The following is an 18,234-nucleotide window of genomic DNA, read 5'->3' on the forward strand; positions in this document are numbered from 1 at the left end:
GTCTCCAATGTCCTGCTGTAGACACAGACTTCTTGTGTTTGCAAGGTCAAGTGTGATCACATGGAGGGGAAAATGGAAACCAGGCATCGGTTGCAAACCCTTTGTTTGTCTTGGGTATCGTTATCCTATTTTACGTTAAGTAAGGCACCCTCCCCCCCCATGTAAAGTAAATGCATGCTAGTGTTGGCTCCTCGATAAGGGGACTAGCCTGAAAGTGAATCATTTTGGCTGCACACAATTCCACTGATGGCTGTAATATAATGTAGGGAAGAATTTACTAAAAATCTCCCTGTATGAATTGGCTATATGAGTGCACGCTTTGTGGGGGCTTCTAATTCCTGTAGTTTCCGGCTCTAAAAGGCTGAGTCATTTCTCTGCAGACATTGCTGATGGCGCTTTTAAACCTTACCTTAATGTTTGTGGTTCGGAGAGGAGGGGCGAGCAGCAAGATGAGACCGGTGGTGTTCCTTAAGCACATAGCCATATAATTATTATATATTTTTTTTTTTCCATACAGTCTTTTTATGGGGCTGATCAGATTATTTCATGTGATCGATACAGGCTTGGACGATGGTATCGATCAAGGCTAGTGCCTTCAGGTTGACTGGCCTATAAAATGAATTAACACCCTTTTTGCCATTTACTTTGGTTTGGAGATAGTCCTGTCTAATTCCAATAAGCTTTCCCCCCCCCCCCCCCCTCTCTCCAGTCTGCTGATCTGATGGTCAAGGAATTTGCTCTTGGACAACTTGTTGAAATGAAACCTTGCATTTTGTGATTTTTGCTGTCCGTGGGGCTGGGTGGTGCAGTGAAGCATGTCTGCTTGGGCTTTTGAGCTTTAAAGTTGCTGTGGTTTCATTTAAAACAGGGTTGCGTACAAAGTAAATGCATATAAATAACCTTGGGAAATTCTGTAAACCTAAATGTATTCTGTCTCACATGCTTGACCTATGTTTTATTTGAGGTTCTTGTTTAGGTTCCTAGATGCCTACACCCTTAGGCCACCCTGCTGGATAGCTGCATGTCTGTCTTGCAAAAAGTCTCTTGTTCATGGAGATCAGATTATAGCACATTATGGGTTTGGTCAATGGTGATCTCCGTGTTTTGGGTCAATAAGTTAAGTGGGTCAACTTGTCGTGCGGATTATACACTGATGTTAGAGCATCGTTGTGCTCAATGAGACTGGCAATGTCTTGATCAAGCAACCTATATCTGTGTAAGAAAATCCTATGTTTATAGGAGACCATTGGGCCCCTTTAGAAACTACATTGGGGGATGTTCCGACACTTTTGTGCTAAATGTGTAATGTGCTGCATGAAACCGAACAATGAAATATATCTAATTGTTTTAATTGGTAACTATTTTGTCAGCAATTTTTTTTTTTTCACAAGTGAAACCTTGTCTACATGCAGAGCTCAATGGCTCCACTATTATGTGGGTAAATTAAGGTGTTATGGCCAAAATGATACACTGGGTCGATTTTGGCTGGATCATGAGATCCCAACTTAAAACTGCACTCTAGTTGTTAAAAGCCTGAAAACTCCACATGTGGCTGTCATTTTGCCTCATGTGGCAATGCCACTAGTTGCCTCAGGACCATCTGTGACTAATAGAAGTGGTGTGGCTCATGGCTTTAGCTCTTGTCTGCAGTTAGAAGTTGCAGGTTCAAGCCCCAGGGCAGGACTTCATCTTTGCAAAAAAGCTTGGTTATGACAGATGAGTTGCACTTGCCAACCATGCTAGTGAAGAGCCCCGATTTTCTTCTGTGTTAACTACCTCAAGCCATCTGGTCCCATTGACTGTATCGTTGAGAGATGGGAAGAAGCCCGGCTCATCAAGGTCGTAGAGGTTTGCTGATCACTATTGATAAGCAGGGCTGTGGAGACGGTAAGCCAAACCTCCAACTCGGATGCCTTAATTTCCATCACACCGACTCCACCAAAATGGGCTCCGACTCCACAGCCCTTCTGATAAGGGGCCGATACCCTGCATGAGTTCTTTGGTTTTCCCTTGGTGGGCATTGTGAGTACTGACATTGAGAAACATGACTTTAGTATTATGTGTCTAATAATCCTCAGTGATGGCGCTTGAGAACAAGAAAATATGGGAAATCCTCAAATCTATAAGGCTACGTCCCTACGGTCAGTAATCTGCAGCGCTTTGGATGCAGCACATGTGGGCTCTGTCCAAAACGCTGCCGGCTTTTGAACACAGGTGATTCCGCATGTGTTCATGGAACTGTGCGGAATCACGCCCATTACACTGGACTGATGGTATTTATCTTGCAGAGACTGACCATCTCCGCAAGATAAACTTACATGCTGCGGTCTAAAAGATGTGCCGTGGCTCCGGAAGCTGGAGGCATCCATGCACATAGTGGTCATGGGATTTCTTTAAATCCCATCCACTATCCTGTAACATTTGGCACTGCGGATGTACGCAGCGCCCAACCTGCATCATTTACTGACCGTGGCAACTTACCCTAACTGTTGGAGTAGCTCAATCTGATGGGTTATCTTTCTTGGTATCTTACAGCCTGTATTCTATCAATGCTTGCTGTCATAAAAAGATCAGATTTTGGAGAAGATTCAAATGAAGGGCTCACTGTATAGTCTTACAAGTTTATTTACTTTTTTTCCACATTAAAAGCCATATGAATATTTTTTTTTTTTAACACTGAAGTGTATGAAAAAATGGATCTGTTAAATAGCCATTTTTTTTTCTTTTGTTTAAAAGATCCATTTTTTTTTTTTTTGCTTACTAGATCACTCTCAAATAGAAGAAAACGGCTGTTTAACGGGTACGTTTTCAATAGACTTTAGCCAAATAAAGGATTTCAACTGGATCTTTCTTTAAAAAAAAAAACAAAAAAAACCCAAAAAATAAAAAATTGTAGAATTTGCGGCTGGATCAGTTCTAACTGGTTCCTGGGTATGTGAACATAGCCCAAGCCTGCCTGTCTTGAGAAGTGATCTCTAGAGAACAGGGAGAGTCGGCCTGTTTCCAGAGTAAGAACTCCAAGATTATTAATGTTAATCAAATGGAATATTCCAATTTGACACAAAAAATGGATTATTTTCTGATTTAAACATTTTGAAATTTTTGCTCCAGCGGTCAAGTTTTCCTTGAAGTGGTGTAGACCATATCATCCGCTTCGCAGAAGGTTCCCAGGCAGCTCGGCTTGACCCATCCAGGCCACTGCTTCCTTGCACATCTTTAGTTAGTAGTTGCGAACCCTTAATGACGCGATGTAGTCAGCACATTGCTAACTGCAGACCCATGGGACCCACAGGAGAGCATTTATTTGGGAATGCTGACAACAGGTTGACCATTATTTTTGCCTTTGATCTTTTTGGAACCTTAAACCCCGAATACAACGTTGTGGTTGAGTGATGTCACCGTTGTGCCATGTCTTGCCTTGCTTTAACCTTAGTTATTTTCTTCTTTCCTATTGTCTTGAATTGCTTTCTTGTTTGGCTTAAGGGTGTAGGATAAAATTGTGTAATTTTGTCTGCGCGCACGGCCTAATAAATGTTCCAAATTTCAGTGGGATCCATTCTAAAGCAATTCCAGACAAGAGTACATTACAGCTGAGCAAACAAGCAAAGCGCAGCACATCATTTTGCCCATTATGCAGTGACATTAAATATACATATCGGGAAGGTAGCAGATGCTTTTGTTCAGGAATTGACATGTAAAGAAGCGGCTCGCTCAGCAGGGCCGTGCTCAATCTGCTGCTCCTTCACATGTAATGAATAGCTAATTTCAGCAGAATGGTCCATAAGAGACCAAGAGGGAGGTTGCGGGAGTGCAGACCGGGAGCATTGCAGCAAGTAAAAACAGCAGGATGTAGAGCGATGCGCTTCTTAATGGGCAAGCGTTTCCACACTCGCAGGGGGTGCAAATCATAAAGCGCTTGCTCATCTGTTAGGTCGTATTCAAATGAGAGATTTACACAAACAAGCAGGTGTTCAGTTTGGTGAGCAGTGCCAAGACTGAGGCGGGCAAAGACGGGCGAGCCGGTGACTGCGTACTGGCAAGCCAGGAGTGTCCTTGTAGAAGCTGCACTGCCTGCTTGGGCCCAGATCACATCTGCCTTCTGGAATTTCTCATTCTACCAGAAGAGAAAAAATATTGATAGCCAACTTCCACTGAGAGGTGTTATGGGATTTTTGTTGGGGGAACGGAAAAAAAATGTGCTTCTTATGCGACATTTGACACATATAAACGGAGCCATATTGTGTGGGTTTTGTGTTTTTTGTTTTTTTTTGTTTTTTTTTTTAAATTTCTTCCCCTTATCCCTTCCTGGCCCTCCAAAAGGAAAGATGGTGAAATATGTAGGACGTGCTGCGGCCTCAGCACTGGCCTAGATCTCTTAAATCTGTTGCCTGTTTTAAGAGACTTCTTTCACCTAAATATAATTTTTAACCCCTTTAGGCTGTGCCCATGTTGTGTTTTTTTTTTAATTTTTTTATTTTCTCTTTATGCGTTTTTTTGCTGCTGCAGAAACGCTCAAAAACCCACAATCCTATGGGATTCCGCAGTTGCTGTGCCCATGCTGTGGCTTTTCCCGGTGCGGAGTCGCATAGCGGTAAAATCCGCAGCATGTTCATTATTTCTGTGGAATTGCAGCGATTCCGCCTCCATAGGGATGCACAGAAACGCTCACTTTACACATGTGGCTATGCCCACCATGCGTAAAGTGAGCGCTTCATGTGCGGATGGTACCTGGGTCTGGAGAAGAGAAGACTCTCCTCCAGGCCCTTGGGGACCATATTTCTGTTAAAAAAAAAAAATAAAAAAAAAAAATGGATATACTTACCATCTGACCCCCGGAGTCCTCCCGCCTCTCAGCGGTGCACGCGGCAGCTTCCGTTCCAGGGATGAATTGCGCGAATCACCTGGGATGACATCGCGGTCACACGACCATGACGTCACAAAGGTCCTTCGCGCGAAGTATCCATGGGAACGGAATGTACCGCGAGCGCCGCTGAGATCGGGGGCCGTTGGAAGGTGAGAATAACCAATTTTTATTTTTTAACATTCTATCAATAGTAAAAAGCTGAATAAATCAAGGGAGTGGTCGTCAAAGGTGCCTTCAGGAAAAATAATTTGCATCAAGAGCTAGATAAACCTGAGGCATATATATCCAGAAGATAAATTTTAATGACCAATCATACAGAACAAAAAACAGCCTTGACAAAGGCCAAACGGCCGAAACGTCGCTGTTTTTTGTTCTGTATGATTGGTCATTAAAATTTATCTTCTGGATATATATGCCTCAGGTTTATCTAGCTCTTAATAGTAAAAAGTTGGTCATTTGTCAAACACTATGCTTGACAAGTGTGACCAACCTGTCAATCCCTTTTCCAAGCAAAGCTTCAAATCGCTTGGAAAACGCAAGCATTCTGCAAGCTAAAAGCTTGTTTTGCTGGAAAATGCATGAAAATTCCGCATGCATTTTTCCCGTGGCAGGGAGGTGTGGAAATGCTACAGACGTTTCCGCAGCAGTTCTGCAACGTGGACACGTAGCCTTAGCGACTAAAGCCAAATTTTTTATCTGACCAATGTCCCTTTTATGTGATTCCGGTAATAACTCGAAGATGCTTCAACATGTCCCACTGATTTTGAGTTTGTTTTTTCGGGACACATTTTACCACTAGAACATACATTTAGGTTGATACATTTTGCTTTTATTTATAAAATATATAAAATTTTACAAAAATTTGCAATTTTCATACTTTTATTTCTTTCGATCCAGAGAGTCATACCACATAAGCATTAATAACATTTCCCTCATGTCTGCTCTACATCAGCACCATTTGTAAAATGTTATGTTTGCATTTTAGAAGGTTTAAAAATGTAGCCGTAAATTTTCATCTTTTTTTCAAGGACCTTTACAAAACCTAAATTTTTAGGGATCTATTCAGTTTTGAAGTGTCTCTGGGGGTCCTATATATTGGAATTACCCAAAAGTGAAACCTTTTTAAAAATTGTGCCCCTAAACGTATTCAAAATTATTTTCAGGTAGTTTATTCCCCCTTCAGTTGCTTTTCAGGAATTAATGCAGAATGACATGACAGAATGAAGAAATTTTTTTTTTTTTTTTACAATCTAGATGTTAACTTCTGAACAGACCACTGTAGCCGACAGACTAAAGCCCCCGTCACACTAAGTAAGGTCGCTAGCGAGATCGCTGCTGAGTCACAAGTTTTGTGACGCAACAGCGACCTCCGTAGCGATCTCGCTATGTTTGACATGTAGCAGCGACCAGGCCCCTTCTGTGAGATCGCTGGTCGTGTCGGAATGGCCTGGACCTTTTTTTGATCCTTGAGGTCCCTCTGGGTAGCACACATCGCTGTGTTTGACACCTTACCAACGACCTCGTTGACTACAACGTCACACAGGACGTCCCTCATCGAGGTCTGAATCGTCATAATAGCTGCCATGTGACAGGGTCACAACGACCAACGACATCTTTGTACAGGTCGCCGCATCGCTGCTGCGTCGTTGGGAAGATCTCACTGACATCTCACCAGCGACCACATAGCGACGCAGCAACGATCCCTGACAGGTCATATCGTTGTCGGGATCGCTTTAGCATCGCTAAGTGTGACGGGGCCTTTAGACCAGGATTTGTCCATGGATTGGCATGGTAAACATCAGGAGCACACTATCAATATCTCAGGGTGCCGATGGGGTTAAAGAGGAAGCCCCCACACTGTTAACCATCTAGATGCTTTAGTAACTGACAGCAGCATTTAAGGGGTTACAGAGCTATGGTTGGTACCAACACTGATCGTGGCTGATGCAGCAAGTTGTCAGCTATAGTGTACAGCCGACAGCTGCTGGATTGTCCCCCAATCGGGGCATGCTAGTCTCTTATATTGCAGGTCAGTGAAGATGTATTGGTAGTCACTAAGGGGTTAAATAGAGTTGCAAAATGAGTACTGGCCAGGTTTTTAGGGGACATGAGTTGTAGCTTCCGGGTAAAATAATTAAAGGGAATGTCAGTAGGATCAACCCTCCTAAGCAGTCTATATATGTGCAATTTATTTTTAAATATGTAAAGGAGCTGTTTAGATCTATGGGCCGGGCATAGGTCTTCTGGAGAATCTGCCTCCAGATCAAATTATAAATGACAGGTGTTACCAGTGTGAGACATGTAATGACTGACAGCCTGCTCTCCTGCTCCACATGTCTCAACACTGGTAACACCTTTCATTTGTAATAAGCTCTGGAGGCAGATACTCGGAGATCTATGTCTGGCCCATAGATCTTAAAAGCTCAATTACATAATTTTAAAAAGCTGCTTTTTCCAGAATCGTTCATGGGATTGCAGGCATTTGATCTCAATGACAAGATTTCCTCTAAAATGGTTACCATCTTTTAAGGGTATCTTCATCTCCCTTCCACATGGAGAGTTGAGCGGAGTAGCTGACATTTGTCTACGGAAACTGACAGGATTTGTGCGCCTATCACTTTTTCCCATCCCAGAAGGTGTTAGATGAGACCTGTCCTGCAAACCTCCTTGAAGCAGGAGGGAGTGGAGGAGGTCTAACCCCTTTAGTTATCTCACTCACAACGGTGTGATTATTGGGGGGGACATACGTTACAAGAATGCATATTCCCATGGTGGCGGACAGTCCTTACACTTCTATAGGAAGGTGCTGTGACTGTAATGTCTTCATTTCACCGTAGGACATAGACCGTGGGGGGGGGTTTTGGCCGGTTTGGGTCACAAGAGCTTGGCTTCAGTGGATTTCCCTGGATGGGGTATCTCTGCAAGCAAATATCAGTCCAACTGGTTGAGTTTTTGCAGTGTATTTCTTGGAGTTGTGATGCCTGTGCTGCAGAATGCTGTGAGCTCTGGCCTTGCAGCATGTCGCCGTGTAGCCCCAGCCCTAAGAGTATGCGCACACATTGCGGATTTGGCTGCGGATCCACAGCAGTTTTCCATGCGGTGTACAGTACCATGTAAACCTATGGAAAACCATATCCGCAGTGCACATGCTGCAGAAAACTCTGCACAGAAACGCAGCGGTTTATTTTCTGCAGCATGTCAATTTTGTGCAGATTCCACGGCGTTTTACACCTATTTCTTTATAGGAATCTGCAGGTGTAAAAACGCAGGCAAGTTCCGCACAAAATCCACAGAGAATATGCAGGTAAAACATATGTCACTTTACCTGCGGATTCTGCAGAATCCGCACAGAAAAATCCGCAATGTGTGCACATACCCTTACAACAGTGCAGTTGCTTGGTTTACAGCCCCAACCCCGTTTACGTTTTCACAGTTTTATGGCTGTGCCACCATTGTCAGTTCTGTAGCCAGAATTAATACTGTAAGAATTCGGGATATTTTTCTTCATATTCATAACATGAAATTGTTTTGATACCGCAAATTTCTCTTGTGAATGAGGATCTGTACAGCATTTAGTGGCGGAGCAGCATCCGTCTGTGCACACGTTGTGGATTTTTTTGCAGACCCGCAGTGGTTTTGACGCTGCAGACTTGCAGCAGTTTTCCATGAGTGTACAGTACCCTGTAAACCAATGGAAAACAAAATCGGAATGCGTTTATTCTGCAGCATGTTCATTCTTTGTACGGATTCCGCAGCGGTTTATACCTGCTCTATAATAGGAATCCGCAGGTGGAATCCGCACAAACGCATAAAATCCACGGTAAATCCGCAGGTAAAACGCATTGCTTTTTACCTACGGATTTCTCAAAACAGGTGCTAAAAAATCTGCAGAGGTTCCATCTGTGTGCACATACCCTTACACCCAGGGAAACTGGGTGGGTTTCCCCTTTACAGCTCCTAAGCTGAACCTGTAGCTCATTTACAAACCAATGACAGCAACAATCCACTTTTAGTTTGAGGCTGCTCAGTTTAATTAGGGAGCCATCAGACTATTACCACATAGCCGAGCCTAATCCCGGTGTCCATACACTCTATAGGAAGGGAGTGCAGGTGACTGACCCTTCCTCATTCCCCACATTCTGCCCTGGTCACTATTTGGTGGCAAGGGTCTTCTCACAGTTATGGCTGAAGAACGGTCTCGTACAATGTCCTATCTGCATTTACCTAGTCGGATACAGGATTTCTTATATCTGTAGGAAAGCCAAGAATTTATGTTCAATCCAACTGATGGGTTCTTGCCGCTTTAGACAGATGTGGACCACTCTGATCCCAACACCAGGCCTGACCATGGCTGCACAACATGACCAATCTGTAGTTTTACCTCATTAGCCACCTCTGGGCCAGGTATTGTAGTTACACAATGAACCATGTGCCCCTAAGGTATATTACCACAGGTCGGCAGTCCTACTTGCGTGCGTTCTGACATCTGAGGCTGGACCTTGGGGTTTCCGTTGTGGATCTGCAGGTACGTGAAGATTGGCTTTCTTCAGTGGCTCTGCCAGTCACTGTTCATCACAGTGCTTGGACTGTCCGGTGGCTTTCCTGACCCAAGCATGACAGTTCACAGAAATACATGCTGGCACACTCTGGTCAGGAGAGCCACCAGCCAGTCCCTGCCTTGCGACACGGTTGTCTGACTGCGCCGTAAAGTTCTTGAGGAGACAACATAAGAAGTTGGTGGACACGAGCATGCGCTATAACTGACTTGTCTGAAGTCTTGTTGTCCTTATGTACCCCTATAACTGGGTTTTCTTTCTATAATGCTTGTGTGTTGTGTATTTTTCCCTCCTATGTGCTCTGGCCATTTTACTCTCCTAGTTTTGTATGCAGATGAGCAAAATGGGATTTGGCCTCCATTCCACAAGCCGATCTGCATTTCAAAGAGCAAGCCCTGATATTGTAATCTCATTGAGCCTGTCCCCCTGAGATGTCTCTGGCCCCCTGTGCCAAATAAATTAGGGAAAGGCTTCAGCATCACAGGCCTCATCTGACAGCGTTTTCATGGTGTCTTCTTGATTTCTAGTAGGCTTTTTTTGTTAACTTTTTATCCTGCCCTGTAGATTACAGGGACATTTGTGCATAATTTGTTCATACTCCTCTAAACTATATTCTGTATAGAAGAGAAAGGTTTAGACCCTTTTTTAGGAGTAACTGATACATGTACCCCAGTATGTGACACGACTTGATATCTGACCCACACTACAGTCCCAAATTACAAACTAATCTGAGTCAAAAATAAGGTTAACTTCTCAGCAGCAGCAAGAATAGATCGCGTTTCAAGAGGGCTGAAGGCGTGTAATCCTGATTTTATGCCAGAGTTGTGGGATGAAACCTTAGCCTGATAGCTGAGACCTTTTGAGGAGGAAACTCTGGAGATCTCGGTGGCTTTGCCAGAAATCTCGGATGTCCTCTCAGATCCCTCGCTGCCTCCATCTGGGTATTCCTACCACATGTCATCCCTAAAGGAGTAACTAGAAGCTTCCCCTCTTTATTGCCACTGTCCTTGGAGGGACGTTTGACGCTGCCTCATGGCTTTCTTGTAAGATGTGATGTCGGAAATGGGGGGGTGGTGGGAATGAAGCGCTGAGCTTTGGGACGGTCTTCTGTCTAGTGCCGCGTGCATTTTACTGGATAGAATTTCTTGCTGTTTGATGGGGGGTTTTTTTCTCCTCTTTTCTACCCCTTTCATGGACTATCTGTTAAGCTTTCGTGTTTTACATTCATATGACTTGTCTGGAGATTAGAAACAATGCATTTATGAATCCATCTCTGAGGGTAATGTATAACATATGCGCTGTAATCCCATCAGTGCCAATTATTGCCTTCTATAGGGGCTCTATATTCTACCTTTTACATGGTTTTCCCTGGGAGGCTTGTTTTGAGAAACGCAATGGTGTTTGAATTTCTATTTTTAGTTTTTTGGGGTCTTTTTTTTTTTTTTTTTTTTTTTTTTTTTAAGCAGTTCTGTTTGTGTATATGCCACTTCAGCACTGAATCATTCTATTTTTTCCCTCCATTTTCTATTTTGGCACTAATTTCATTATAGTGCTGGTCTTTATGAAAGATTTTTCATTCCTTGGGTTTGCTCAACAATGTGTACTTGGTTTTTCATTATCAAGATGTGTTTGACAGATCATAAATTTCAATTTTTTTTTTCTAATGTTTCATAACTTCTGTAGAGAATTTTCCTTACTGTAACTTTTTAGAACTTTGAGCAGGATGTCTGCATTTGTATTCAGTCAGTACTTTGTATGATCATCACCTTTCCCTGCAATTACTGCTGTGACTCTTTTGATCTCTCCACCAGCTTTGCACATCTAACATCTCTCACACTGGTGGATAACAGGGCCATGTGTTATGCGATGTTTATCAGATGGCACTCAGCCCAGTGTTTTACTATGGGGCAGAGCAGATCTGTGACTTTTTTTTCTCCTGATTCGACATGAGAACAATCACAGCATGCTGCATGTGGCTCCAATATTTGCATCACACACACCCATAAGTCTTTGGCGCTGTGTGAAACATCGGACTGCACTTAGATGTCATTAGAGTGCAGTGTGATTACCATGGACAGTCAATGGAGAAAGTAAGTTCAGTCTTCTCCACACCTGTGCTACAAAAAAATTTTTTTTTTCAGGGAATATGATCACACTCAAATGACACTTGCATCAAACTATGACACTGAGCTGAGTCATTAACATAGTTGACCCAATTCTCTCACATGAGAATATACGCCCCTGTGAGTGGACCTTTAAGTGGACATTTTTGCAAATTATTTGATACTTTCTCCAGCTCAGTGAGATCAAATAATGAGCATCTGTGTCTAGAATTAAAAATTGCTGTTCAGACCCTCAGTAGGATTTGGGTCTGGACTGTGACTAAACCGCTCACACACATGAATATGCTTGATATAAACCATGTCCACTGTAGCTCTGGCAGGATGTTTAGACTCCTTGTCCTGCTGGAAGGTTAACCTACGCCCCAGTCTAGGGTCTTTTGTAACCTCTTAAGAGGCTTCCCTCCCAGGATTGCCCTGTATTTAGCTCATCCATCTTCCCATCTGACCCGCTTCCCTGTCCCTGCTGAAAAGCACCCTCACAGCATAATGCTGCCACCACTGTGTTTGACGGTGGGGATGATGTTTTCAGGGTGGTGTTCAGTTAGTTTTTTGCCACACATAGCATTTTTCATTTAGCCCACCTTCCACATGCTCGCTGTGTCCCCTACGTGGCTTTTTGCACACTGCTAGCTTGTGGCTTGCTTTTAAAAATGGCTTTCTTCTTGCATTCCTCCATAAAGGCCAGATTTATGGAGTATACGACTAATATTTGACCTGCGGACAGTTTCTCCCACCTGAGCTGTGAGCCTCTCCATTGTGACTATAGGTCTCTTGGCTGCTTCTCTAATTAGTGCTCTCCCTACTTGGGATATCGGTTTAGGTGGAAGTCCATGTCTTGGGAAGTTTGCCATTGTGCCTTACTCCCGTTTTATTGAATGATGGCTTGAGCTGTCTCCATTAGATTTTCAGAGCTTGGGCTATTTTTTTTTTTTTTTTTAAATCATTTAACAACCTAACCCAGCTTTACACTTCTTTGCAACTTTATCCCTGACTTGTCTGGTGTGTTCATTGGTTTTCATGGAGCTGTTTGATCCCTAATGTTCAAAAACAAAGTTTGAGGCCTTCACAGAACCACTATAGTTTATCATTCCAGGAGGAGAAAGCAACAGTTTTCTGTAATAAGATATGTTATTAAAGCGGTTTTCTTTCATGTGTAATATTGATATAGGGATTAATGAAAATATAAATGAAATTGACCAATTGCTTGATCATGGCATTTGTGTGCATACTTTTGATTTTTGGCTTATCTTTGGGTCCTGACACTGAACACTCGCATCAGTCATTCACTTCATACACTAACCTGGCTCCTAAGATCTGTGAGCAGCGACAGTTAGTGCATTAATACCTATTATATGAATGTAGGCCAAACCCACCGATCGCAGCAGGATTTGTCCGAACAGTCACTGACTTTCTAATCTTGTTGAAAACAATGGCGGAGCTGAACGGTGTATGGGGGGAGAAATGGCTCGCTGATGCCTCTCGCATGCAAGGGCCAGCTTGGCGCAATGACATCCTTTTAAAAGTATCAGGTCAGGATATGGGGGCTATATTGGAAGGATAGCCTTAAGATTTTCTATTGCCCATCCCATTAAGGTGGCCCCTTTGGTGGTGCCCTGGATATATCTGATGTAAACAGTAGTTCAGTATTTCCGATGCCCTTCCTTATATATTGGGCTGCGTTATGTAAGTGACCTTCATATTGAGGGTCTTGGTACCATTTGTGAGATATTCCATCCTTGTTTGTGAGATATTCCATCCTTGTTTGTATGCGGATTTTTGCATAAAGGGTCACAATGGTTGCGCTGAAAGACATCCTTTACTTTGTCCTGTTAAATCCTCCACTCTCTAACCGGCATTTGGGCTTTGATTGGTGGAGCAGGAACGTATTATGCATCTAAAGTCCATTTTGGCTAGTTTAGCTTGTCCTATCCTGGATTAGTTCTGGCCACACTTCTTGTCCGCCACTAATGAAAACGAATAAGGTTTTTGACTGGTGGTCATTTGGCTGATTCCTGACTCTTTCCCTTCTAGTACAGCATTTGGTGCCTTCACGTCTAATGGACTTGCCTGTATGGTTTTGCATAACTTGCTGATAATGGGTTTTTAAATGTCCTGTCACTGCAGAGCCGTACAGTGGTGCACGTCAGTATGGAGCCATAGTGCACACATGAGGAGGAATAAAGTACTTTGCGTGCCCCATCCTGTGCATTGCACCCGGTGGTCTTGTAGTCGGCCCCTCTGTTCCCCTTACTACCGCAGCTTGGACTCTAAACAATGGGAATACTATTGTACCACACAGACCAAGAATATATAGTGATGAGAGAGCGCTGGGAAACTCCATCACTTTGTGGTACAATCTCTAGTACCCCACTGATCCTAAAAATAAAACTGCTGCGGTGGTCTTTCCTGTACAGCAATGCCTTGGCCACCTCTGCAGGGGGACTGCAGCACCATTTTATTGAACAGGCCTGGCTGCTGTTTCCTGCAAAAACCAAGTGGAAAGGAGTGTTTCTGTGCAGGAAAAACCTGAAGGACATCTGGCACCCCTATTGATGCCAAGCATGAAGAAGCAGCCGGAGTCAGACCTCCACAATCCAAGCTGGCATTCACAATTTATAGTCATCACTTTAGAAGAGCAGCATGATGTAAGGGCAGAGATCCTGATTCCAGCGATGTCACGTCAGTTTTGATTTAAAATCACAACCTATTAATTATCAATTGGTTCTCTGAATAACCGTGCCCATGCCTCTTATGGCTTGAAAGCTGCTAATCATTGCTATGGGTGAGGTTATCCGCAGCTCATGAATATGCAGGACTACATGGTAGCAGGTCTACTAGTCCTGTAATGATCTCCTGCTGATTTTAAAATGTAATTTTATCAAAACTACAGCATGCAGCCCAGTAAGTGATACAGCGTTGGAATCTGTCTCCTGTCTTCATTGTGAGCTTGAAATCTGCACTTGGCCTCCCGACTAGTCAGTCACATAATACTAGCTGTTACAGACCAGCCTATATTCTCCTGTCTGCTCCTGGGAGTCGACCCGGTGGATTTTCTGGTTTTTTTTTTTTTTTGTTTCACTTTCTAATTTTAGTAAAATGTCTATGGTAAGGAATTTCCTAAATGCAACTTAAAGGGGGTTGTCCCATCTTGTTTAATAGATAAAATGCTTGTGAAGGAGAAAATATCCCTATCTGACCATGAAGTACGTTATAAGATTTTACTTGTTACCTGCCACTGCTAGTGTATTAAACACTGCCTGCCTCTTGTGCAAGGAGTGCAGCACTTACAAGCTCTTTGATTTAGAGCTTGCAAGTGCTGCTGCACTTTACCGATGCTACAGAAGTAGAGCGTCCCCTACTTACAGCATGGAAAAGCGCACCGTTTACAATTGGTGGAGAAAGGGTGAACTTGATGGACCTTTTGGTGTTTATTCCAACCTATGTAACAGTTCAGGGCAGAGGTTCAGGTGTTCAAATTGTCAGTAAGGAGGGCACCGCTGAGAGGCAAAGGAGCGGTCTACTCCTGTAAATAAAATGTATGACCCCCCTTTAACAAACTTATCCTTGACTTGTCTGGTGTGTTCATTGGTTTTCATGAGTATTAGTTTTGAGCTACACGGTGAATCCGGTCTCTGATAAAGTTGACAAGGTGGTGCTGCTACATCGCAGTGCAGTACAAGAGAATGAGGTCCCATTGTGACCCCTGAGAGTGCCGTGACAAGCAAGTTGTAAAGTAACCGCTGCAGTCGGGTCTTGAGACTTGCTTGTCTTGGTACTCCATTCACAGGTGTCACGGCCAAAGTCGCTTTGTAGCCCCAGCCTAAGTGTCATTGTTGATCCTCTGCCATATTTTCCCCTCAGCATTACTCCTAATTGTTGCGTTGGTGTGTGGTTATGGCATCTATTTTATCATGTTCTTGTTTCTTTTCTTTTTTTTAAGGTTTCCATTTGAGCGGCACAGTGACTGAGCCCGCGATGCAGTCTGAACCAGAATCCGTTTGCAATGTAGCCATCAGCTTTGACCGTTGTAAGATTACCTCAGTGACCTGCAGCTGTGGGAACAAGGACATCTTCTACTGCGCGCACGTGGTGGCGCTGTCTTTATATCGCATCCGCAAGCCCGATCAGGTCAAGCTTCATCTTCCTATTTCAGAGACCCTCTTTCAAATGAACAGAGACCAGCTGCAGAAATTTGTACAGTATTTGATTACAGTCCACCACACAGAGGTCTTACCGACCGCCCAGAAACTAGCAGACGAAATTCTGTCACAGAACTCTGAAATCAATCAAGTACATGGTGAGTGGTCCTTCATTTGATAAGATCAGCCCTGGTTTGTTTCCAGGAGCCCGGCTCTCCGGATTATTGCCGCGGGCACACTTTGTCGCTCTTCACATCTGTTGCATGGTTATTTTATGCCTGGATTTTCTGGATTAAGAAATTTGACATCAAGGGGAAAGTACGTGTTTCTCTGTCCAGCATACTAGTTCGATCTCTCGTTACAGTATATTGTGTATAAAAAAACAAAACCTGTGGAGGTAGTCAAGTTTGAGTGTCGCTGAGATATGGAAAGATTTAATTGCTGTGGGTCCAAGTACTACCCAGTATTTCACTTCTAATATTCCTGATGACTTCATTCAGAAGATTGTGACCCCCTTACAAAAATCTCAGGCGTTCCTGGTCCTTGTGGACCTCCATGACTGGAATCTTCTGATCTAGTATACATTTTGGATATTTACTACCCTACCAGGTTATTACAGCCCCATCTGGGAATAGGATATACTAGATACCCTGATCTCTGTGTTGCATCACTTACTGGGTTTCTTGTAATAGTTCCATCTGCTCCAGCTCTGGTGGTCTTCTCAATGGTGAGCTCTTACTAGGTAGCCCTTGATACTTGAGCTCTGTCTGTCCTTGCCCACCATCACTAATTAGCAGCTTTCTATCTATGCATAGTGTTCACTGAAAGCTATAATTCAAGGGGTTGAGGGTGGGAATGTGCAATGGTCATGACTTGAGGACTAGCTGAGCTGCAGCATGGAATCAGTCACAAGCCTCCTTTTAAATGGAAATGTTGGGAGATAATTCTGGAGTATAAACTAAGGACAATAATTCAACATAGACCTAGCTTTATGTGGGGGGCATGTCTCATATAGTAGCTGTGGGGCATCACATCTGAAATATTAGTAACTTGCTATCAATATGGCACAACTGGTGGTACTCCCACCACTCGGCAGGTAAAATTGTTGCTTTAGTGGTTTCATCTTTTCATCAGTTTTGTGGTTTGTGTGTGATATAGATAGATAGATATATATATATATATATATATATATAGATATATATAGATATATATAGATATATATAGATATATATAGATATATATAGATATATATATATATATATATTATTTTTCTGTTTCAATCTATTTTATACCCTGTAACCCAACAGGTTCATAAATACAGGCTGTGAATAGTGTTGCTGACATTAGGTTTTCACTTGGTGGACTTGGCCCCATCTGTCCACCAGCAGTCTCAGATTGTGACAGCGCGAACATCATTGGGAGCTCAGAGCTGTGGAATAGGCCGACGTTTCACCGAGTAATACAGATGGTTTGAAACTGTTTTTTGTTTTCTTATAGCTCTGCGCATTATTCGACATCCAAGGGTTAGAATCGCTCTGACAGGAGCCAAGACGCGTGCTCCGAGAAGAGGCCTGTACTTACTCCATCCAGCGGAAGTGACCATTCAGTCCCCTATTCACATGTTTCCCTGCACCTCTCCCTAATATCCTCACTATTTTTTTTACTTGGTCACTGTTTTCACCATGCAGAGACTTCTTCTCCGTGCTGTATATATCTGATTTTATATCCATAGCGAAATATATAGATAATTGAAAACTGGTTTTTCTTTTACTCTTGGCACCTGAATGTCTCCCGATGTTGATCTTGCCTTTGTTGGCCAGGCAGCTGGATACTAAAGTAAAGACAACAGAGGGGCTCAGACGCCAAACTAGTAAAGTGAATTCTTGGAGACAGTGTCACCACAGGGACCGAGACTTTGCTTTTTAAGAGCCGGTACTGTGTGGGTGTTTGGGAAGATGACTTGAAATGTGACCTGTTCCTCTATGAATTGGTTCCCTAGAGCTTGGCTGGGCCAGGCAGCCGGACCAGGTACTTGGTACAGTCCGGTCTTTACAGGCACACTGACCCTTTTAACTTGTGTTTTGGGGTTGAAATTTCTGCCGCAATTAAATCTTTATGAACATTCCCTGTTCATTGTTTGTACAGAGAGAATTTATGGAAGTGTCATGAATTCTGTAAATTTTAAAATTAATGCAAAAGGATCCTACACAGGCTCTCCTTTTTGGTTTGATATCCATGACTTTCAATAGAACGACTTGTGAGTGTTTGGACTGTGTTCATTTTTTGTTTTCAGAAAAGAATGCCTGTTAATAAAGCCATGATCATAATTTTAATTAGAAAAACCACTCTTATGAAAACTTTAACTCTGAAACCTGTCAAGTCTGTAGTATGAGAATGCCTCCATAATTTACCAGTTTCCTAATAATAAAGCTCATGATCACCTCTGTTCCCCTATCTTTTTTTTTTTACTCAGCTGTTTAAACTGTTAAGATTTTTATTTTTTTTATTTTTGCAGTATTGGCCTGAAAACATTGTCCTTATTTGAGCATTTT

General features: G+C 42.9%; 1 protein-coding gene across 1 annotated transcript in view; it reads left to right on the forward strand.

The window, feature by feature from the left end:
- Window positions 1-18,234, forward strand: part of ZSWIM6 (zinc finger SWIM-type containing 6) — a 112,518-nt gene that overhangs the window by 32,812 nt on the left and 61,472 nt on the right. The window contains exon 2 of the mRNA XM_077285943.1: window positions 15,484-15,840. Coding sequence (XP_077142058.1) covers window positions 15,484-15,840 — 357 coding nt within the window. The remainder of the gene's footprint in view (window positions 1-15,483; window positions 15,841-18,234) is intronic.

Source organism: Ranitomeya variabilis, chromosome 1, assembly GCF_051348905.1.
Source record: "Ranitomeya variabilis isolate aRanVar5 chromosome 1, aRanVar5.hap1, whole genome shotgun sequence".
Taxonomy (NCBI): Eukaryota; Metazoa; Chordata; class Amphibia; order Anura; family Dendrobatidae; genus Ranitomeya; species Ranitomeya variabilis.